We start from the raw sequence: 23,073 nt of genomic DNA, 5'->3' as shown, positions 1-23,073 counted from the left end.
CCTCCTTGTTTCTTATCAGCCCAAATATGAATCTTATCCAGATCTTTCTACATGTGGACATGAACTGCTTCATTAGCTGAGGAATTGAATCTCTTCACCCAGCTGTGCTCCTTCAAGACCCTCCTTAAAATTACTTAATTTGACCAAACTTTTAAGAAATCTACTCAGTTACTTTTTTTTCTCTCTTAAATTTTGTTCAATTATACTCCCTGTGAAGAATTGAAAGCCTTCTTAAAGACATTAAACAAATTTTAGGTATAATTTCACAAGCAGGGAAAGTCTATCTGACAGATAAGCAAATCACGGAAACTTAAATCTAATTTCGGCAGTGTGTTTAGTATAATTTGTTAAAAATTGGATGGAGTTAGACAGATAATACATAAATAAATAATTAAAGTGAAGACGTCAACCATTATAATCCACTATATACACCATCTTGTTTTCATTTATTATGCAGATTAGTATCCCAGCAAAATAACTGCTACTTATTCTTTTCAACACAATAACATCTGGAAATGTTTAACAGAATTAAGGAAAATCCAAAGGGTTTTACAAATATATTAAGGACAAAAGAGTAACTAGGGAGAGAATAGGCCCCCTCAACGATCAGCAAGTCAGCCTTTGTGTGGAGCCGCAGAAAATGGGGGAGATACTAAACAAATATTTTGCAACAGTACTTACTGTGGAAAAGGATATGGAAGATATAGAATGTAGGGAAATAGATGGTAATACCTTGCAAAATGTCTATATTACAGAGGAGGAAGTGCTGGATGTCTTGAAATGCATAAAGGTGAATAAATCCCCAGGACCTGATCAGCTGTACTCTAGAACTCTGTGGGAAGCTGGAGAAATGATTACTGGGCCTCTTGCTGAGATATTTGTACCATCGATAGTCACAGGTCAGGTGCCGGAAGACTGGAGGCTGGCTAACGTGGTGCTACTGTTTAAGAAAGGTGGTAAGGGCAAACCAGGGAACTATAGACCAGTGAGCCTGACGTCGGTGGTGGGCAAGTTGATGGAGGGAATCCTGAGGGACAGGATGTACATATATTTGGAAAGGCAAGGACTGATTCGGGATAGTCAACATGGCTTTGTGCGTGGGAAATCATGTCTCACAAACTTGATTGAGTTTTTTGAAGAAGTAACCAAGAGAATTGATGAGAGCAGAGTGGTAGATGTGATCTATATGGACTTCAGTAAGGTGTTTGACAAGGTTCCCTATGGGAGAATGGTGAACAATGTTAGATCTCACAGAATAGGGGGAGAGCTAGCCATTTTGATACAGAACTGGCTCAAAAGTGGTGGTGGAGGGTTGTTTTTTTTTCAGACTGGAGGCCTGTGACCAGTGGAGTGCCCCAAGGATCGATGCTGGGTCCACTACTTTTTGTCATTTACATAAATTATTTGGGTGTGAGCATTAGAAGAACAGTTAGTAAGTTTGCAGATGACACCAAAATTGGAGGTGTAGTGGACAGCGAAGAAGGTTACCTCAGATTACAAACAGACATTGGAGTGCAGGTTCATAACTCCTTGAAAGTGGAGTCACAGGTAGATAGCATAGTGAAGAAAGCATTTGCTATGCTTTCTTTTATTGGTCAGAGTATTGAGTACAGGAGTTGGGAGGTCATGTTGCAGCTGTACAGGACATTGGTTAGGACGCTTTTGGAATATTGCGTGCACTTCTGGTCTCCTTCCTATCGGAAAGATGTTATGAAACTTGAAAGAGTTCAGAAAAGATTTACAAGGATGTTGCCAGGGTTGGAAGATTTGAGCTGTTGGGAGAGGCTGAACAGGCCGTGGCTGTTTTCCCTGTAGTGTCGGAGGCTGAGGGGTGACCTTATAGAGGTTTACAAAATTATGAGGGGCACAGATAGGATAAATAGACAAAGTCTTTTCCCTGGGGTTGGGCAGTCCAGAATTGGAGGGCATTGGTTTAGGGTGAGAAGGGAAAGATATGAAAAAGAGACCTAAGGAGCAACGTTTTCACACAGAGGGTGGTAAGTGTATGGAATGAGCTGCCAGAGGAAGTGGTGGAGGCTAGTACAATTGTATCATATAAAACGCATTTGGATGGGTATATGAATAGGAAGGGTTTGGAGGGATATGGGCTGGGTGCTGGCAGGTGGGATTAGTTTGGGTTGGGATATCTGGACGGATTGGACTGAAGGGTCTGTTTCCATGCTGTACCTCTCTATGACATTAGAAGGTAAAGGAAAAGCAAGTTGAGTGCATCCCAGTTTATGAGGAGAGAATCAAAATTGTTATTGTAATATTATAGGTAATGTTTAGGAGGTCTGACCAAGCCTGAAAAACAGTTTAAAACCTTATTTTAGCTGGCGTGGTGGCTGTTCAGCCAGTTTTGTCTCGAAGCCCATACATTTTATCTTGCAAGCCCCATTTAAATTTATCTGTCCTGTCTCTCACTCTAACTGGGAGTAGATGATGTGAGAACCAGTGGATGACTGTCAGACTCTTGGCTGGAGAACAATTCTTTTGGAGACCTAACATCATGACCCTTGATGTAAGGATCGTGCTGGTCTCTGAAAACAATATCAGAATAAAAGGAGAGAGAGGACGGAGGATGGGGAGGCCCAAGGATCATATAGCACGACCCAAAGGAGCTCTCCAGCTCACAAATATTTTAAAAACTAACTTTCGCCCAGCAAATTCTGGCCATTGTTGTTGCCTACCACCAAATTTTACTGGTGAGTTCGGTACCAAATGGTTTCATGCAGTTGTGTTACAAATACTTATCATCTGATCAGGCTGAGACTTGGACATCTTCATTAAGAGCACTGCTAATCTTGGGCAGCCTCCACACTACTGACATTCTGGCAATTTAAATGGTAGGGGTTTCCATCTTGTGCCATTTGGCCCTGTCCATTTCTACCAAGTGGACTAGGTTCAAATCAGAGCTGAAAGTTGATTAAACTAGAACGTTTTCTATAAAACATTAATTTTTCAAGGTGTGTTACATAAAACGTTTATAAAGTTCAATTGTAGCTACATCTTATGTGGAAATGTAGGGTTAACTTCTGAATAACTGAATTTCATAAATAACAGTTTAACTGTATTCTTTGAAGCATTCAACTTCTGTCGAATTCTTTGCATTTTTGTCATTGAATAATATACTCTAGAAATATTAATGTAGAAAGAACCATAAAAAATCTTAACTTGCAATGTTCTTTGCATAATCTGTGAATTGCTATTTTTATTTTGAGTACAATATAATGTTATCCATTTTCCAGAATTTTAACCACGATAATAAAACTAATACATGTCATTCAGTTCCTTGTATAAATTTTGCTGGAAGAATATTTTTGAAAGTCATTTCAATGCCATGCTGCATGTTGGAGTAGTGCAAATGTAATCTCCCTTGAATTAATATGTTTACACTACACAAGGTAATCTGAATTATTATTAATCTATAATGACATCAGATTAAATGTGTAATTGGGAACATGACGAGTTAGAAAATGTCCTTGAGGCAAAATCTAAAGACAGTTGAGTTTTTGCACTCTGTATTTGCAAAGTGGTGTTTGGGATGGAATAGTTCTATTCTTTATGGGGCTAGACATTTAATTTTGTGAGACCAGTGTTGTGATTTTATTATGTACAATAGCATTTCAGTAAGTACTTAATACCTGCAAACACTAATATTATAACATAGATAAATCTCAAACCAAATATTGAAAAAAACAAAGATGACTAACCAAGTTGCTATTCTTTTTCATTGTCAGTATTTCAGTTGATTGACACACTACATACTCATAAGTTGCATCATCTGCAGATGCACTGAAAAAGTTCACCAAGGCTCTTTAGACAGTACCTTCTAAACCTGCAGCCACTACTATCTATAGAGCAGAGTTAGTAGATACATCTGCAAGTTCTCCAAACCAAACCACACACCATCCTGACTTGGAAATACTGTTCCTCCAGTATCGCTGGGTCAAAATCCTAAAACACTAAAACACCCTCAAAATTGCGTTTTGGGTCTACCTATACCAAATGGGTTGAGCGGATTAAGAAGGCAACTCAATGCCACCATCTCCAGGGCAAACAGAGATGGGCAATAAACAGTGATCCCCATACCCCGTAAATGAATAATGACGTTTCATTTGAATCTTTAGCTTTTCAACAAAATATTTGAAATCTGAACCTATACCTGAATGCATGGTATTCAGGAGAGATAGGGAAGGAAAGAAAGGAAATGCAAACAAAGTACTACAGATTTGGAAGATCTGAAATAAGAATATGAAATGTGAGAGAAACTATGCAGGGTTGTGGCAGTATTTTGGGAGAGCGAAACAGGGTTAATGTTCAGTTCGCTGCTACTGAAAGGAGGTAGATATTTGATGGTTTTTAAGCTTTTGAAAAGGGGAAAGGAACAAGTGAAATAAAAAAAACTAGTGAAAGACTAGAAAGCAGAAGATTAAATTCAAAGGTGTCATGAAACAAAAGGCAAAGGGAGTGTAATGGTTGCTCCAGGAAAAAGGTTAATAGCAGAATGCATGTTAGCTCTGACTGAAAGCAAAAACATGGAAACAATATACAGACTAGCACTTGAGAAAAGAGAAAAAAGTAAAAATGGTGTACAGAGTTCATGGAGTGACATTTTGAACTTTGAGAAGAAGGCTGCAAAATGCCTAACTGGAAAATGTAGTGCTGTTATTCCAAATTGCAGCAGACTTCACTTGAAACATGGAACAGGATTGGGTTGGAAATGTGAACATGGAACAAGATGGTTTATTGGAATGGCATGCAGGCAGATGTTTGGGGTTATGCGTGCTGACAAGGTGGAGGTGTTCCTCAAATTGGTGACTGTCTGAATTTTATCTTCCCAAAATAGTGGAGACTGCATTTTGAACAACTAATACGGTAATCTGAAATGGAAGAAGTAGAAGTATATCACTGCTTCGACTGAAAGGAGTGTATGGGGTCATGCACAGCGAGGGGGTAGAAGGTAAAAGGTCAACATTTACATCTCCTGTGATTAGATGGAAAGGTGCCATGGTACCAAATTGAGCTTTGTGAGATGTGATAGAGGAGTGGACAAGTATATCTCAGACAGAAATGTACCTGCAGAATTCTGACAGAGGATGGGAGGGGAAGTGAAGATGTGTTTGGTTGTGGCATTGTGCTGGAAATGGCAGAACAGGTACAGAATGATCCTTTGAATGTGAAGGCTGGTGGGGTGAAAAATGAAGTCAAGGGGAACTCTATTCTGTTCTTAGGAAGGATGGGAAGGAGTGGGGTTCTAAAATTCATTGCATGAGAATGTGGTGAAGGTAGGGTCATAAGGAGATTAGGCAGTGATTTAAAGATAAGATATTTGCAGTGTAACAAGGAAAGGAAAGAGGACTGAGACTAGCTTAGTTCTTCTTGCAGAGAGATGATACACTACAAATATTTTATCTTTAGATCACTGCCTAATCTGGTGGGCTGAATGGTCTCCTCTGCTGTAACTATTCTGTAAGTCTACATTGGACAAATTATAGCAGAGACTTCAGTTCTAAAACTGTTAGAGCTGTTTTTAGTGGAATAAACTTCCCTGTTAAATTTAAACAATGTACTTCGTGAAGGAATGAAAGTGTAAAGCAGAAATTGTTTTGTTATTGTGTTTTATTGTCAGTGAGGATTTCATCAGTTCTGAAGGGAATAATGGATACCCAGGGGTTATTAGTGAATAACTTCCAGAATATTTTTTAGATGGTATCGTGAAATGCAAGTATGAAACTTCATTTTGTAAGCAATATCTGAGCAAAGCGATGAGGTTAAATCAGCGGTTGTACTGGCACTTTCATGTCAATATAAAGCAGTTTTAGATGCATATTGAAAGGGGTTCTATTTGATGTAAGATCCCATTGTAATCCAAACTCATTTTTAAGCTAGGCAGTCTGAAACATATGCATGGGAAATTTCTCACATCTATTTGCAATCATGCAACCTAGAAAATAGCTTGGGAACTTTTACGAACATTGTCAGTCCACTTCCAAATGTGTGCAAGTTTCATTGAAGATGATTTTCTTGCATAATGGATGGATGTTGAGCTGGTATTATAAGTGCAGTCTGGTGGTTATGCATCACACTTTCCCGATATGGGATTGATATCTACAGTATAATTGCAGCCACGTATACAGACATGTTTATTTTTTGTCTATTATTTTTGCTATGTCATTGAAGAAGATGGCTGTTCAGTGCCTCTGCTTCCTGCTTACTATCAGGTATTCTCAGCCAGGCCTCTCCATTTATACAAACTCATTGAAGAATTAATCATTATGATGTGTCAATTGAAGGCATATTGAGTGACAACTTTCTAATTATGTAAAAGTGATATCTGTTATGAAATAATCACTGAAACAAAACTGAGTGTTTTGGGACTATCACAGCTGTACACTAATTAGATTGGTAACTAAATTTGCTTGGTAGAACATGACTATTGAACTAGATTAACAGGACCATCATGCAATAAATTGAAATGAAAATGAAATGACTCAAATGTTGTCATTTTGAGCTTATTTATGAATACTTTCAATTAGCATAAGTTCAATTCATTTAAGAGTTATGGGCACCAGTAAAGAGTACATTCTTTCTGTGCACTACTATTTTTTCATTTCATTCAGGATGTGGTGGCTGATATCTAATGAGCAGCAGAGTGCCAGTATTTTTGGATTCAAAAAGAAGTTTTAATAATATTTTAGATTGAGTGTTTCAGTACCAGAAGCTGGCATTGCTGCCTTTACTAATTTTAATGAAAAATGTAGTGTCAGATATGAAACAGTGAAATTCCACTACTCTGTTCCCTAGCTACTTGATCATTTTTTGGTTCTAAGCTCGTGTCCTGCCAGATTTACAGAACACAAGTGTTCTTAAGGTGTCAGTAAAGATCTTAAGTGAAGAGACTTTGATTGGACTTAACCAAAGTTTGTAATCAGCATAAATATATAGTATATTTCTGTTAATTTGGGACATAATAGCAGACGTATAGGATGACATATAGGAAATTATGAATCCAGTGGTATCATAGCTTAAGATCAAAATCCACTATGGAGTAAATTTTGAGAGAATTCCAAAATTAAGATTGTTTGATAGTGATGTTTGGTACTGAAAATAGATCAGTTTCACTTTTGATGCCCTGCATTAGGAAGAAGTTATGGTCCTGAATTAAGAGGATGAACAGTTTCATTTCTGATGCTCAATACACTTTCCTTAGAAGGCAAACACTTCGGGATATGGGCCATGAACAGCAGGTGGGACTAGTTTAGTTTAGGATTATGTTTGGCATGGATTGGTTGGGCCGAAAGGTCTGTTTTCATGCTGTATGACTTTATGGCTGTATAACAGCAAGCATTATGCCAAAGGCACTACTCCATATAAAGATTTTAACTACAGTTTCTTTATTATTCAGACATCAATTCTGTCAAAGCTGAGAGCCTTAACTTGATGTTTCAAGGACTTTTATTGCTATTGCATTGGATCGATCATTGATTAAAATAGTAGCTGATGAGAAATTTAATTAGATATATATGAATAATAATTATTTTGAATGCAATAAATGTGATTTATGTGCAATGAAAATACTTTTCAAACTGAATATTAATTGTAATAATATTTTTTTAAAAATATTCAGCTTTAGAATTCAACATAACTGTAAAATTAATGAGATACATTTTTCCCTCAGTCTTAAGTGAATGGCACCAGCCATTCATTACACTCACACATACCCGTAAGATTCCCTATCAGATTTTTACTGAAACTTACTGCAATAAGAGAATTAACATAACAGAACCACAACCATCTGATGGAGGAGCAGTGCTCCAAAAGCTTGTGCTTCCAATTAAACCTGTTGGGCTATAACCTGGTGTTGTGTGATTTTTAACATGACAGATGTTTCACGTTTTCATACATGCAGTTTTCCATTATGGAGTCATACAGCATGGAAACAGACTTTTCGGTCCAACTTGTCCACACTGACCATGTTCCCAAACCAAACTAGTCCCACTCGCCTGTGTTTGGCTCATATCCCTCCATACATTTCCTATTTCTGTACCTGTCCAAATGCCTTTTAAATGTTGTAACTTCACCTGCATCTACTACTTCCTCTGGCAGTTCATTCCACTTATGCACCACTCGTAAAAGTGTTGACCTTCCAACATGTCCTTTTTAAATCTTTCTCCTTTCGCCTGAAAAATGTACCCCTGGTTACCCCATCCTAGGGAAAAGACCCTTGCCATTCACCTTATTTGTGTCCCTCATGATTTTATAAACCTCAATAATGTCACCCCTCAACCTCCTACACTCCAGTAAAACAAAATCCCAGCCTATATTTATAACTCATATCTTCCATTCTGGCAACATCCTGGTAAATCTTTTCTGAACCCTCTGCAAATTAATAATATCCTTCCTATTGCAAGGCAACCAGAACAGTACACAGTACTCCAGAAGATGTCTTACCCAAGCCCTGGACAACCTCAATATTACATCCCAACTCCTATACTTAAAGGTCTGAGCGTTGAAGGCAAGCATGCTAAATGCTTTCTTAACCACCCTCCACCTGTTACGCATATTTCAAAGAATTATGTAGCTGAAGCTGTAGGTCTCTCTATTCTACAACATTACCCAGGGCCCTACTATTCATTATATAAATTCCGTTTTTGTTTTACCAAAATGTAATATCTCATATTTATCTAAATTAAACTCCATGTGCCACTCCTCAGTCCATTGACCCAATTGATCAAGATCTCTTTTTAAGCTTAGATAAGCTTCTTCACTGTCCACAATATCACCAATTTTAGTGTCATCCACAAACTTACTAAACAAATCTCCTGAATTCTCATGTAAATCTGTTTAAAAAAAATGACAAACCAAAGCGGACCCAGGACTGATACCCGTGGAACACAGCTGGTCACAGGCCTCCAGTCTGAAAAACAACCTTCCAGCACCACTCTCTGTCTCCTAACGTCAAGCTAATTTTGAATTGAATTGGCAAGCTCACCCTGAATCCCATATGCTATAACTTTACTAATTAGTCTACCAAACGAAGAGATTCCTGTTTCAAGCATGCAAACAATGAAAACTAGAAAAGCCAGGTTTGAGATAAAGAAAAAAAAACCATGAGACATTCTCACTACATACTAAAAGTGAATAGAAAAGAAAATGTAACGGCAACATTAATATTCATAAATTATGTTGTTTATTTTACAGGTTTCCCTTGGACTAGTTCATGCCCGTGCTTCACACATCATCTGGCCTCCCAATCGTTGGATGAAATTACAAACAGATCTCCCCGTGGAGCGAAGGCCTTTGTTGATTGAGGGCAATGAATCGGTGGATGGGACGTCCATTTAGCACTGAATGAAGAAAGCAAGCTTCCAGCTTGAAATTGAATTGATCCAGTAGCTGCTGGAAAAGGAAGATTGCATTGTGTTGTTCTGTAGCGTTGTATATTCCATACACTGGCCTTTCCCAAGCCATAAACACTTGTGTTCTACATTGCAAAATTCATTATTACACAGACTTTATTGAACACTTGCCATAATTTTTAGTTGTTTTTCTTACGTGTTTTGAATGATTTCACTGCCTATTGAGCCAAAACTCATCTTGAATTTAGGATGAAATATAAATGAAAGAGTTAATTCCAGTGGAGACCTGGGAGAACACACTGCAGTTTTGCCAAGGAAGCCATTAATATACCCTTGATGTTATTGAGATGATGTCAGTCTAGAACCAATAGATTAGGGCCTGAAAATCTCTTATGATCAGTTTGCCAGCGTAAGTGTGGACAATTACAGTTAGCACCTTTCCTCACCTAAAACAAGGAATCTTGTCTCAAACTTCTGGGAAGTTAAGTTCAAAGAATGTCATTTGCATAACTGGACCAGACTGAGATACGTTTACGTTAAAAGAGCAGGGTCCTCTATCATGCAAAAGGCTAAACAAGTTTTGATCTTATATGTAATACAGGACCCATTCTGATGAGAAAATGTAAGAAATATTTCTATTTTTGCATTCTTTAGAAGAGCTCAAAACATGTCCCCCGCACCTCACCCTGCCCATTGGAACTGGCATCTTTTTCATAGCACCACCATTCCTGATGTAAGTAAAGTAGATGCATGATATGTAAGCAGCCCACCAGAACCGAAGGTCCAATCTACATCTGCATGAATCCTGGTAGCATCAGGATCAGACCCAAATTCTGTCTTGGGCATGAAAGAAAACTTAGTTTCACTGCAGCCCCAAGAATATCATGGTCTGGGACTTTTGGGAGGATTTGGTTTAAGCGGACTTTATATAGAAAGTCATTTCATTCATGGCTCCTAGCTCAAAACCTAACTTAGGAGGAAATGACTATTTTCTCTCTCTCTACTGCTGATGAAGGTTTCAATCCAGTTCATCATGGCTGTAGGTTTGCAACTCACAAAGGTCTGGAGTTTACTACAAATTGGCATGCATTTTGGTATCTTATAACAAGATTTAATTAGGGAGTAGGTAAAGTAGGATACTGCTGTTGGGACATAATTGAAAGAACCTTACTTTCTTTGAAATATGCAGCTTTGAAACCAAAGATTACTTAATATTGAATTGACATTGGGTGATACAAGGGAATAGATGCTCCATCCCCCAGCACTGACACTCCAATTTCCTACCCTATTGCCACTGATACAAAGTGTAACACTGAATATTTTTAATTTTTGTCACATCAGAGCAGATCTGAATTAGACTCCACTGCAAGATGGGGTTTTTTTCCACTATTTCAGGCAACTACCCTATTCAAGTAAAATGTTTCTTCAGAGCTTAGAATGTTGTGGCAGTGAAGGCAATATGCTTGACTCAAAAAAACAAATAAGTAAGAATGAGCCCTTGCAATCTTTTATCAAGATAACCAAAAGCGTAATTCTTCAAACAGAAACTTCCTTGATCGAGCAGATTCTGAATGACAGTAACATTGAAAAGGATTTGCAGGCTCCTAAGTCATGACATTTTTTAGAAACAGAAGATTTGAGGCACAGACAGAAGTCAGTCAGCCCATTGTGCTCTGAGCCACCCAAGAATGAATTATGTGACTGAATTCCACTGACCATTCCTTGATCCGTAATTATATAGCTTGTGATATTTTATTCCTTTTTAATGTAGTAATGGTTTCTATCACCCTCTCAAGCAATGAGCTCCAGATCTTCACCACCTTCTGGATTCAAAAAAATGTCTCTTTAAACTTTTCCTGTCTGTCCAACTATTATTTTAAATCTTTGTCCCTTCTCATATTTGACTTCCCTATTATGAGATCGAGGTTCTATCTACTACAATTTTTTTTATAATTCTATAATATCTTGCCCCAGCATCCTCCGTTCTAAAGAAAATAATTCTAACTTTTTCAGTTTTTCCACATAACTAAAATTCTTCATTTCTGGCAACACATTTTAAATCTTTATATACCTGAACCAAAAGTATTTCATCCTTCCTGTAATATGGTGACAAAGTCCCTGTAGTACTCTGTATGGTGTATTCTAACTTGTCCTTGATCAGAGTCGATATTTCTATAATTTGAAGCCTTCTTGATTTTGCATTATCTGTATTTTATTCAGTGTGAGCTCAATTTATTAATATGTTCTGTTCTTTACTTAAAATTCACTGGATTGCCACGTATTCTCAGTGGTTCAACTATAAATCCATGAGATGTCATGGCAATCTTTCATACAGCTTGGAAAGATGCCAGGTTTGATCCCTGTAGTCTCAGCTGATGACAGCAGTGCAAAATCATTCTTAACATCACCCAGGGAAAAAATAACCAGAGCAATAGAAACCAGGATTCCTTATTGTCTAGCAACTCCTGCTGGAAGTTTGCATGTTGGATGCAACTATAGTGAGACCTGCTATGGTGGTATTCTTGTGTTTCAAGTTAGGATCTGAACTACAATTGTCCAATAAAGAAGGTCATACTTTAGACATGTCAACACAGCTAAATATAATTGTTCATAGATTTGTTCTAACTTTTGAAATGCAAATTTGACTTAAGAAGTAAACTCCATGGAAAGCCAGTGAAACCTTGAATGGCATTTCACATTAGGTCACAAAGGAGTTACATAGAAGCACTATGAAATTTTTTTTTGTGTTCCTTCTAAAACTGGCAAACTAAGGAAGGTGCATCAAATCTTTTATTCCCCTTATGAGAAAGTCAAGGCTAAGGCAGATAAGATAATTACAGTTAAGATAATTGGTCTGGGACAGATCAATGTGAGATCTTTACCCATCATAAATTTTGCAGGGAAGCAAAGTATCTTTGTATTGTAATTGATATCAAATTATTTCTGGAAACTTTAGCAATTAAAGTGGTTAAATGGCCTAATGCTGAATTGCCCTATTCAAGTAAAGCAAGTGGGGCAGCACAGTGGCTCACTGCTGCCTCACCGCCAGGGACCCAGGTTTGATTCCTGCCTCAGGCGACTGTCTGTGTGGAGTTTGCACATTCTCCCCGTGTCTGCGTGGGTTTCCTCAAGGTGCTCAGGTTTTCTCCCCCAATCCAAAGATGTGCATGTCAGGTGAATTGGCCATGCTAAATTGTCCATTGTGTTTGGAGCATTAGGCAGGGGTAAATGTAGGGTAGTGGAATGAGTCTGGGTGGGTTACTTTTCAGAGAATCGGTGTGGACCTGTTGGGCCGAAGGCCTGTTTTCATAATCTAATCAAAAGTTATTCTAACCCCATTTTCCTACTATGTAGAGGTTCTGGTCTTGGACTGGGGTGGACAAAATCAGAAGTCACATAATAGCAGGTTATAGTCCAACAGGTTTATTTGAAATCGCACAAGCTTTCAGACCACACCACCCTGTTCTGTATCTGTAAAATCTTCCGTACTTTTCTGTTTTGATAGCATCACCTTGATAAATTGTCATGATCTTTCTATTTTATTTAGTTTGTTCAGTATTGAATTACTTATTACACTCTCTCATGCACTCTCTCTTTCACACATGCACACTCTCTACAGGTGCACTCTCTCACACACACACAAACATGTGATCTCTCATACTCACACACTCTCATATGCACTTGGGGTGAATCATTTCATCCAAATCGTTATGTTTATTTGCAGATACATTCTATTTTGTTCAAAAAACACACAATTTATCATCACAGTCAGTCAATATGGCATCTTATAAATTCCAGCTTTCGGAATAAAACCAGCTTGATTCCAGGTTAAAACTCTGAGACAGATTCTGAACAAAGCCCCACACCTACAATTCAGTGTCTGACCTGAGATGTCACCTTTTGTGTGTTCCTATCGCTCTGCCTGATTGTCATGACAGCACAGCACTGACATTGACTTTACAAACACATTTCATACAATCTAACACTCTTGGTCACCTGCAGAGACTTATTATCTGACACTCAACTCACACCAGTTGTGTGATCTTTTGATCTCTCTGCCCTTGATCTCTGCCTATAAACTCTGTGTCTGAGTGTCCTTCTCTCTCATTGAAGGACAAATAGACAAAATATTTTCCTTGGGGTGGGGGAGTCCAGAACTGGAGGTGTTGGGCTTAGGGTGAGACGGGTTAAATATAAAAGATACCTAAGGGGCAACGTTTTCACTTAGAGGATGGTGCGAGGATAGAATGAGCTGCCAGAGGAAGTGGTGGAGGCTGGTACAATTGCAACATTTAAGAGGCATTTGGATGGGTAGATGAATAGGAAGGGTTTGGAGGGATATGCGTCGGGTGCTGGCAGGTGGGACTAAATTAGGCTGGGATATCTGGTCGGCATGGACGGGTTGGACGGAAGGGTCTCTTTCCGTGCTGTGCATCTCTATGACTCTATGACCTCACAAAGGGCCTATGCTCTGAAAGCATGTGTGATTTCAAATAAACCTGTTGGACTATAACCTGGTGTCATGTGACTTTTGATTCTGCCTTTTTCCTTGGATTGAACTGTTCTCAGACAGGGAGAAGGAAACACAGGATCACCAATTCACTCTGCAGTGGGGAAGTACATTTCCTTTAGGTTGATCATGGACTGGTTTGCATACTGGCCATCAAACTACACGATGTATGGTAATGAATTAATGTTCAAGGGAAAAAAAACTAGTGTTAAATTTAATTATGGTCTTTTCAGAAATTTGAAAACTAAGATTAACCATTTAAATGTACCAGGTAAAGTTTCATAAGTTTATCTAATATGTTAAGTATATGGTCAATTGTTTGAAACTCTAAAATTGAGGCATATCAATTTTGGAAACAGAGAATAATCGAAGGTTTTTCTTTGAAGATGTAATATTGAACAAAGAAGGAACTCTGATTTTACTTTGCCCAGAGCTCTATTAAAGACATTGTGGCACTTACGGATTCCATAAAGTGCTTTGTACCAGGAAGCTCATGCAAAATAATGTTATCTCTTATCATCAGTCTGAGTTAGGAAATTTTGCAGCCATACTTTGATATTTTTAGTAATCTTATAATGGTATTTTTGAAGTAATTGATATTTTTAATCTCATAATTTAATGCTATCAGATCATGAGCATATCCTTGGCATAATGAAAGTTGCCTTTTCTTTAAGTATTGCTTAAAAGTACACATTTTGCAGATGCTTTTCATCTTGCATTCATTGAGATAATTTGAAATATCAATTTTTTGGGAGTGAGGGAATGAATATATAAACTATAAGAGAGGAGAATGGTGATTGGAAGCATTGCAATGGAAAATGCACCAGCTAATAATGATTGCCAGTTAATGCCAGACCTTGTTTAAATTTTAAAGCAGGCAGGTTCACTCTGATTAGACATGGCACTGTCCTAAGAATGAACCACCGAATGAGTTGAAACAGGCACAGTGCATCTACATGCTTGTTCTATCATTCCAATGTATTCCTATCCTGTGTAGCTTCCAGTAAGCAGAAATGTCCCATACTGCGAGTCCAACTAGCAATCTTTAATCAATAGTCAGAGTAATGCTTCACTTACTCAGGATTATCCAGCAGGATATTCCTCTCCTATTTTTAAGTACACATACATGGAAGCAATGACCAGTACACAAAAGGTGATTCACAGGGTATGCAAGAGGTGTTTGCCTATGTTTACAAATGAATATTGAAAGTCAATGCAATTCTTGGAAACTTCATGCAATTGTAAATAAAAATGTGAAAACAAACTGATGTTTCATTGTTGTACACCATTCTACTTTAATATGTTTGTGAAAAATATCTGTGATGGCATATAGGTAAGTATTATAAATTAATAACCCAAATGTTCCGATGGCAGGTAGTCATTGGAACAACACAAACTGAAGTTATCTGTTGGGAAGATATGGAACCCTAAACACAACAGACTGCACGGAAATTGCCTGGGAAATTAAAGATCTGATTGGCAATTTTACATCTGGAATCCTCTTAGAAAACCCTTAAGATCAAAGAATTTGGAGGCTTACAGCTCTGTTAATAGTTATCCAGGAAAAGATACATGATTAAAAACTTAGTTTTAATACCAGGGTAACTGTTAAGATGACGTCCCAATTATCAATTTATGACCAGTGCTCCTCCCCTAATCGATCACCATCACCCTATCACTCTCTTTCCCCCCCCCCCATAGCACTTACCTGAGTGTCTGGCCCTGACACTATCATGCCTACCAGCCCTGACAACTCCTCACCCCAAACCCCAGCAACTTCTTTGACCAGTGCAACCCCAATAATCCATTCTTCCCACTGCAAGTCACAAGGTACAATCTTGTGATCCAACAGTGAGAAAATCCCCAAAAAAGACACTAACGCTACCCATGCTGTGGCAAGATTAATTTACTTGAAAAGCTCCTTGAAGATACTAGATTCAAAGACATTATAACAGCGATTATAATGAGGTCAGCCAGATGGACCTCACTGAACAGGAATTCCCTGACTGGGGCTGTTAATATGGTCCAATCAGGGAGCCCTGGCTGACAGACATAAACAAGCATGTCAGAGGTTCTGTTCATTTGAGGAGTTAGCTCTGAGGGAATCGGTGTCAACAACTCTCCGTGTAAATAAGGGGTGAGTTGGTGAAGGCCTACCAGCCACTGGAGTAATTTCAGTAGCAACAAGAGTAAACCACGATCCTGAAGAAATTCACTTCCAACAGTCATCTTTGAGTTAGGGTAAGCATTTCTGATGTCATGTCATTATTTGGGAAGTTTGACTCATTTGATCATGCCATAAAAGACTGGGCCCAGTATATGGAAAGAATATGATTTTTTTTCTGGGCTAATGACATTGGGGCAGATGAAAAGCAATGATTAATTCTCTTGATAGCTTGTGGACCCACAGCTTTTTCAGTTATTAGGAGCCTAAGTTTCACTGAGGCACCAGACATGAAAACCTATGAAGAGCTGGTGGATGTGGTTAAGAAATATTACAACCCAAGACGCCTTTAATTCTGAGGTGCTATCATTTAACCTTGCAATCTGAGAACCAGAGGAATCCCTATTGGGATTTTTTTCACAAGGTTAAGATAACTGAAAAAGTGTGACTTTGGTTTAACTCTTAATGAGATGTGAGAGACTGGTTAGTACATGGGAATACTGATGTAACTGCAAAATCGTCTAATAGCTGAAAACCAACTGGACTTCAAACAGGCACTACAACTGGCTTCATCATTGGAAAATGCGACAAGTGGAGCATTTGAGTTGCAGGGTATTCCAATGGAGGGGGATACCCTCAGGAGTACTACTGAGCTTAGGGAACACCACTTGAGTGAAGGTAATTGCACAGCCTCACTCAGGACATATACTGAACAGCCCATAGCAAAACCCCAAAACAAAACCAAATGGTAAAACGTTTTCTTCGGATCCGGGTCAGAAGGCCAATGTAGTTGCTGCTAGTATGCAAATTCGAAACAGCAAAAGAGTTCCACCAGACCTAAATTGAGTAAGTGAGCTCATCAGCCGGTATCCAGGCGAGTGCACACTCTGGAAAGTCCATCTTCATCTGGTTTGGAACAGTTACATTGCTTAGCAACATCTGAATCAGAACCAATCAAAATAAGCATCTGGTTCTAATGAAAGCCATAAAGTCACAGAATCAAAGAGATACACACCACAGAAACAGACCCTTCTGTCCATTTTGTCCAAGATTGACCAGATATCCCAACCTAATCTAGTCCCATTTGCCAGCATTTGGCCCATATCCCTCTAAACCCTTCCTATTCAAATACTCATCCAGATGTCTTTTAAATGTTGCAATTATACCAGCCTCCACCACTTCCTCTGGCAGGTCATTCCATACACACACCACCCTCTGCATGAAAAGGTTGCCCCTTAGATACCTTTTACATCTTTCCCTTCTCACCCTAAACCTATGCCCTCTAGTTTTGGACACCCTCACCCCAGGGAAAAGACTCTGTCTATTTATCCTATCCATGCCCCTCATGAGTTTATAAACCTCTATGAGGTCACCCCTCAGACTTCAATGCTCCAGGGCACACAGCCCCAGACTATTCAGCCTCTCCCTATAACTCAAATCCTCCAACACTGGCAACATCCTTAAAAATCTTTTCTGAACCCTTTCAAGTTTCACAACATCTTTCCGATAGGAAGGAGCTCAGAATTGCATGCAATATTCCAAAAGTGGTTTCTTGAGACTGTACTCTTAACATCTATTCACAGTCACAAGTTGAGCTCTTTGCAGTCAGCTGGGCTTCACAAAGCTGACTCTATTCTTTGATTTTTCTCCACGTTCAAATATTGCTCAGCTTCCTTTATCCCATTCTCAGTCACACTAAGCAAATACTGTTTAAACATAGCTGAAAGGAGATAAGAGGTTGAATCTATTCATCTTGCACTCATCCGATCCAGGACACAAGATACAGACTTAAACAAAGAATCACCATGCTATGCAATGGAGAAGAAGGCAATTTGTTGGGCTGTCATTAACACGGTGATTCTGGAAGAACAGTTACCTATCAATTTTAAATAAAAGGCTAGGCAGGTAAATTCTGATTGGTCAGGATGTTGGAATGGTAATTAATCAGAGATTGGCTATTTCCATGACCCCTACAAGATCAATCTTATTGGTATCTTTATGATCCTAGTCATCCACTTGTATTAAGCTTGATGCTGAGCTAAATGCATTGGAACCATCCTGCATGATAATGGCTACTCCGATTGAATCATTACTCAAAGTAAAAAAACTCATGACAGGTTCATTGTCCACTACGTTTGGCCCTGAGCAGAGCCCAGTGTGCCTCAGACTGGCCTGGATGGGAAAGATGTCTCAAATATTTGAATAACAGGTATAGCTAGCTATCTCACACTGCTACTATTTAGTAAATCAGTGAGTTGTTTTCTCTGATAGCAGGATGCTGCATGAAGTTCTGTACTGCCAAGCAATTTTAAAAATATTGCTTGTGGGCTTACTTCATGGACCTCTCAGCTGCACTGTACTATCAAGGGCTTCCCAGGACTTCTCCTGCTTTAACTGTCTGGAGTCTGCTAACAATAATCCTTGTGCTGCCTGAAGTCAATTCTTTGCATAATACTCTCTCAGCTTCAAACTGCAACTAACTTGGCCCAGCAAACACACCCTCACATAAATTGTAACCAGAAAGTCATCTTACTCTCCACCCATCGTCATGAAGGCTTGGCCTGCACTGAGCTTATGCATGTTGCTTCCTTTTAGAGTTCACTCAATTTAATTTAGCTTTAACCCCCAAACAATCTCTCTCAACTGTCATTATTACAATATACAGCACATGTTTCTAACTCAGCAAGCCTACCAGCTATGATGATCCAACCTTTATAACTCTAACCTCAAAAACAATATGAGCATAATCTTTTAAGTGTGCTTTAGGATGTAGGTTTGCTCGCTGAGCTGTAGGTTTGATATCCAGACGTTTCATTACCTGGCTAGGTAACATCATCAGTGGCGACCTCCAAGTGAAGCGAAGCTGTTGTCTCCTGCTTTCTATTTATATGTTTGTCCTGGATGGGGTTTCTGGGGTTTGTGGTGATGTCATTTCCTGTTCATTTTCTGAAGGGTTGATAGATGGTATCTAGATCTATGTGTTTGTTTATGGCGTTGTGATTGGAGTGCCAGGCCTCTAGAAATTCTCTGGCATGTCTTTGCTTAGCCTGTCCCAGGATAGATGGGTTGTCCCAGTCGAAATGATGGTTTTTCCCTCCGTGTGTAGGGCTACGAGGGAGAGAGGGTCGTGTCTTTTTGTGGCTAGCTGTAAGCTTTAAATGTGCTCAACTTAAAGGTGCTTCTGTTGTCTTATCCAATTTTCTACTGTTAATCTGTAATATCTCTTTGTAACCAATCAAATGATTCTTCAGATTTGGCTGATGACAGCCATATTGTCTACTGCTCAAGTGTTGGTTCTGATCCTGTTTGCCACAGCTATCAAAATTCAGGACCCATCTGTTGCAATTCTATTAAGGAAGATGGGTTGGGCATGTCAGCCTCATTCTCTTTGCTTTCATTCTTTTTTATTAAGTTTTCAAAGATAGTGTTAGGCAGCTGAATTTACATGTCACCTCCCTTTTTATAAACAACAACTCTTGGCTAATACAGTAAAGAAGCAACACAGGAAGGTCCTCCTGTAGCATCTCAGTTTCATGACTTCCAATGATTGTTCCAACACTCTCTGTGAGGCTAATATTTTTGAATCAACCAGGTCACACCAGAAGATAAATGCAGTTTATTCTATATAGTATCTATAACTTCTCCACTTACTTATTCATTCCTTAATCCAACTCTACACAATAAGGTCCGAGGGAGTGTTGCTGAACAAAGAGACCTTGGAGTGCAGGTTCATAACTCCTTGAAAGTGAAGTCGCAGGAATATAGGATAGTGAAGAAGGCATTTGGTATGCTTTCCTTTATTGGTCAGAGTATTGAGTACAGGAGTTGGGAGGTCATGTTGCAACTGTACAGGACATTGGTTAGGCCACTGTTGGAATATTGCGTGCAATTCTGGTCTCCTTCCTATCGTAAGGATGTTATGAAACTTGAAAGGGTTCAGAAAAGATTTACAAGGGTGTTGCCAGTGTTGGAGGATTTGAGCTATAGGGAGAGGTTGAATAGACTAGGGCTGTTTTCCCTGGAGTATCGAAGATGGAGGAGTGACCACATAGAGGTTTATAAACTCATGAGGGGCATGAATAGGATAAATAGACAAAGTCTCTTCCCTGGGGTGGGGGAGTCCAGAACTAGAGGGCATAGGTTTAGGGTGAGATGGGAAAGATATAAAAAAGACCTAAGGGGTAAGACATTTTTCACGCAGAGGGTGGTGCATGTATGGAATGAGCTGCCAGAGAAAGTGATGGAGGCTAATAGGATTGCAACATTTAAAAGGCATCTGGATGGGTATATGAGTAGGAAGGGTTTGGAGGGCTGGGTGCTGGCAGGTGGGACTAGATTGGGTTGGGATATCTGGTCGGCATGGGCGAGTTGGACCGAAGGGTCTGTTTCTGTGTACCTCTATGACTCTTATAATGGGCCTGGATTGTAAACTCCAAGTATACTTCCAATTTTTTTTCTCTTCAGCCACTCTGGAAAGAAAATCATACTATCAGCCAGCATCAGTGGTTGATTTGCTTCAATATCTTTATTAGTTTAGCTCTTTGAATAACTAATAAGAAAATAGCTCTCCCTTTGAACTAAAATATTCAGAAACTCCAGTGGTCTGATTGTCTATCAATGATAAAGGAAGAATTTATCTGACTATCCTGAAACTTGTATCCCTTCTGAGTTGGTTCTGAGGAAATACATGATACTGCTTTAAATACCTAAAAATTTAATACCTATCTCTTCTCCAGATGCTCTTTTTCCTATTGCTGTTATTGGTCTCCCATTTAAATTCTAGTCAGTAGCTTTAATACATCCAGTTTTATTACAAAGGAAGGACATTATTTTCTTTATTTCACTTTTAATTTCTAGCCTTTTCCTTTATTAATGTGCCATGGTTTTGTTTGTTACCTAAAAGTAATACCATTTCCACTTATAGATTTTCTATTCTTCCAATTTCATTGTTGATTCCAGTATGACTATTTGCCTGCATGTAACTGTTTATGTGAGATATCAGAGCTGACTGCCAGAATTTCAGTTTTCAGATCCTTGATGCTTACTTAGATGAGTCTTAAGATTGCTGGAATACTACTGTGTTAATTTTCCATAATCATGATATCTCTCACATTTTCAAATTTCTTCTCTGATATCAGTCTTCAAAATCATTGATGACATTTATTTTACTCATGCAAATTCTGCACATGTGTTATTAGGTTTCTTTCTGATATTCCTCAGCTTTAAGGAATAAACTTTAAGAATACACCCATAACTTGAGTATTGCACTTTTTACAAATTTCCCTACAAATATATCCAAATAGAGTCAAAAAGAATTGTGGGTGTTATGGGCAGAAGCCTGGAAGGACAGTTCAATGTCCCTGTCTACAAGATCCATTGAGGTGATTCCTTTTGGCTTGTCAGTTCCTACTGCTGCTTTATCTTCCTTTTGCAACTGCTTTCACTTTCTTGCAGGAGGTACAGGTAATTGGTTCATACTTGTAAGAGCTTACAAATGATGAGGGTAAGCAAACTAGCTTTCTTCAGGTTTGGGGTGTTTAATCATGCTGCAAAAGACCTTCTTTTCTGGAGGTCCAAAGGCTTTTGACCGAAGATTCACCCCCAAAAGCTGTTCAACTACCTGGGAGCCAATCAAACTGTTGTTGGCAGACAGCCAGCCTTTGACATTGATAACTGTTAACCACTCCACAGACCAATCAACTGCTTGTTGTAAGCCGAATCTCCCTTTGTCCACAACCCCAGCTCCAGGCTGTCTATAGTTCTTCCCCCACCACTTCAACAAGTGGCAGTGTAAAAAACATTTACAGTGAATGTGAAGTAACTTGTTTTTAAAAACTGCAGCAATCCCTTCCCAATCTTCAGTTTTAAAATCAGTCCACAATCAAAATACAGAAAAATATAAAGATACTGTCTTTACACAGAATTGAAAACCAAAAGGCTATTGACCTGTACTTTGCAATCCAAGTTCCCACATAATGATCATTGTATATCATAAACTTTTAACAATATCTGTGATGTAATATATGAATTATTTGTTAAAATGTTTTTTGTTGACATGCTAACTCTCAGATAGACTTTGAATACCTTATTAATTCATGCAATGGCACCAATTGCTTGTGAGTTTTACCTCAATGTAAAATAATGGTAGGTTCTGTAGGTTGCTAGAAACGCTGTAAACTGGCTGAGAACATATGGCGATCCATTACCTGTATCACAAGTCTCTGGCAAACTCCATTTTGTAAAATGTAAATGGGTCATTTTGCGACTGTACAGGACATTGGTTAGGCCACTTTTGGAATATTGTGTGCAATTCTGGTCTCCCTCCTATGGGAAGGATATTATGAAACTTGAAAGGGTTCGAGAAAAGATTTATAAGCATTTTGCCAGGGTTGGAGGGTTTGAGCTGTAGGGAGATGCTGAATAGGCTGGGGTGTTTCCTGGATGTGCAGAAGCTGAGGGATGACCTTGTAGAGGTTTATAAAATCATGAGGGACATGTATAGGGTATATGGATAAGGTAATTTCTCCAGGAAGGGGGAGTCCAGAACTAGAGGGCAAAGGTTTAGGTTGAGAGGGGAAAGACATAAAAGAGACCTAAAGGGCAACCTTTTCATGCAGAGAGTGGTGCATGTATGGAATGAGCTGCAGGAGGAAGTGGTGGAGTCTGGTAAAATTACAACGTTGAAAAGACATCTGGATGGTTATATGATAGGAAGGGTTCAGAGGAATATGGGCCGAGTCCTAGCAAATGGGAATAGATTAGTTTAGGATATCTGGTCAGCATGGACAAGTTGGACTGAAGGGTTTGTTTCCATTCTTCACATCTCTATGGTTCTATGACCTAAGTGATGGTTATGAAACCTTTTGTGTTGATTTCCAGCCATTTGCCATGTAGATCATGAACAAGAAGCAAAGAAAATTATTGCTGCAGGCTGGTTGCATTTCTCTAAAAAAATCTACTTGGAGTAGTTGCCATGATTCTGTTGGTAGTGGAGTTGATTGGACAGATGCAGGATGCAGTTAAACAGATTTTTCGCT

At 38.8% G+C, this 23,073-nt stretch overlaps 1 protein-coding gene across 2 annotated transcripts in view; it reads left to right on the top strand.

Annotated features, from left to right (window-relative positions):
• immp2l (inner mitochondrial membrane peptidase subunit 2) overlaps positions 1-12,442 on the top strand; it is a 537,230-nt gene extending 524,788 nt beyond the window's left edge. For both annotated transcript variants that reach the window (XM_043709514.1, XM_043709513.1), the window contains one exon: positions 9,205-12,442. In XM_043709514.1, coding sequence (XP_043565449.1) covers positions 9,205-9,348 — 144 coding nt within the window. In that variant the 3' untranslated portion in view covers positions 9,349-12,442. The remainder of the gene's footprint in view (positions 1-9,204) is intronic.
• Positions 12,443-23,073: the final 10,631 nt, after the last annotated feature.

This window comes from Chiloscyllium plagiosum, chromosome 19 (genome assembly GCF_004010195.1).
Source record: "Chiloscyllium plagiosum isolate BGI_BamShark_2017 chromosome 19, ASM401019v2, whole genome shotgun sequence".
Taxonomy (NCBI): domain Eukaryota; kingdom Metazoa; phylum Chordata; class Chondrichthyes; order Orectolobiformes; family Hemiscylliidae; genus Chiloscyllium; species Chiloscyllium plagiosum.
Note: the sequence above shows the minus strand (reverse complement) of the source record. Positions and strands in the feature narration are given on the sequence as shown.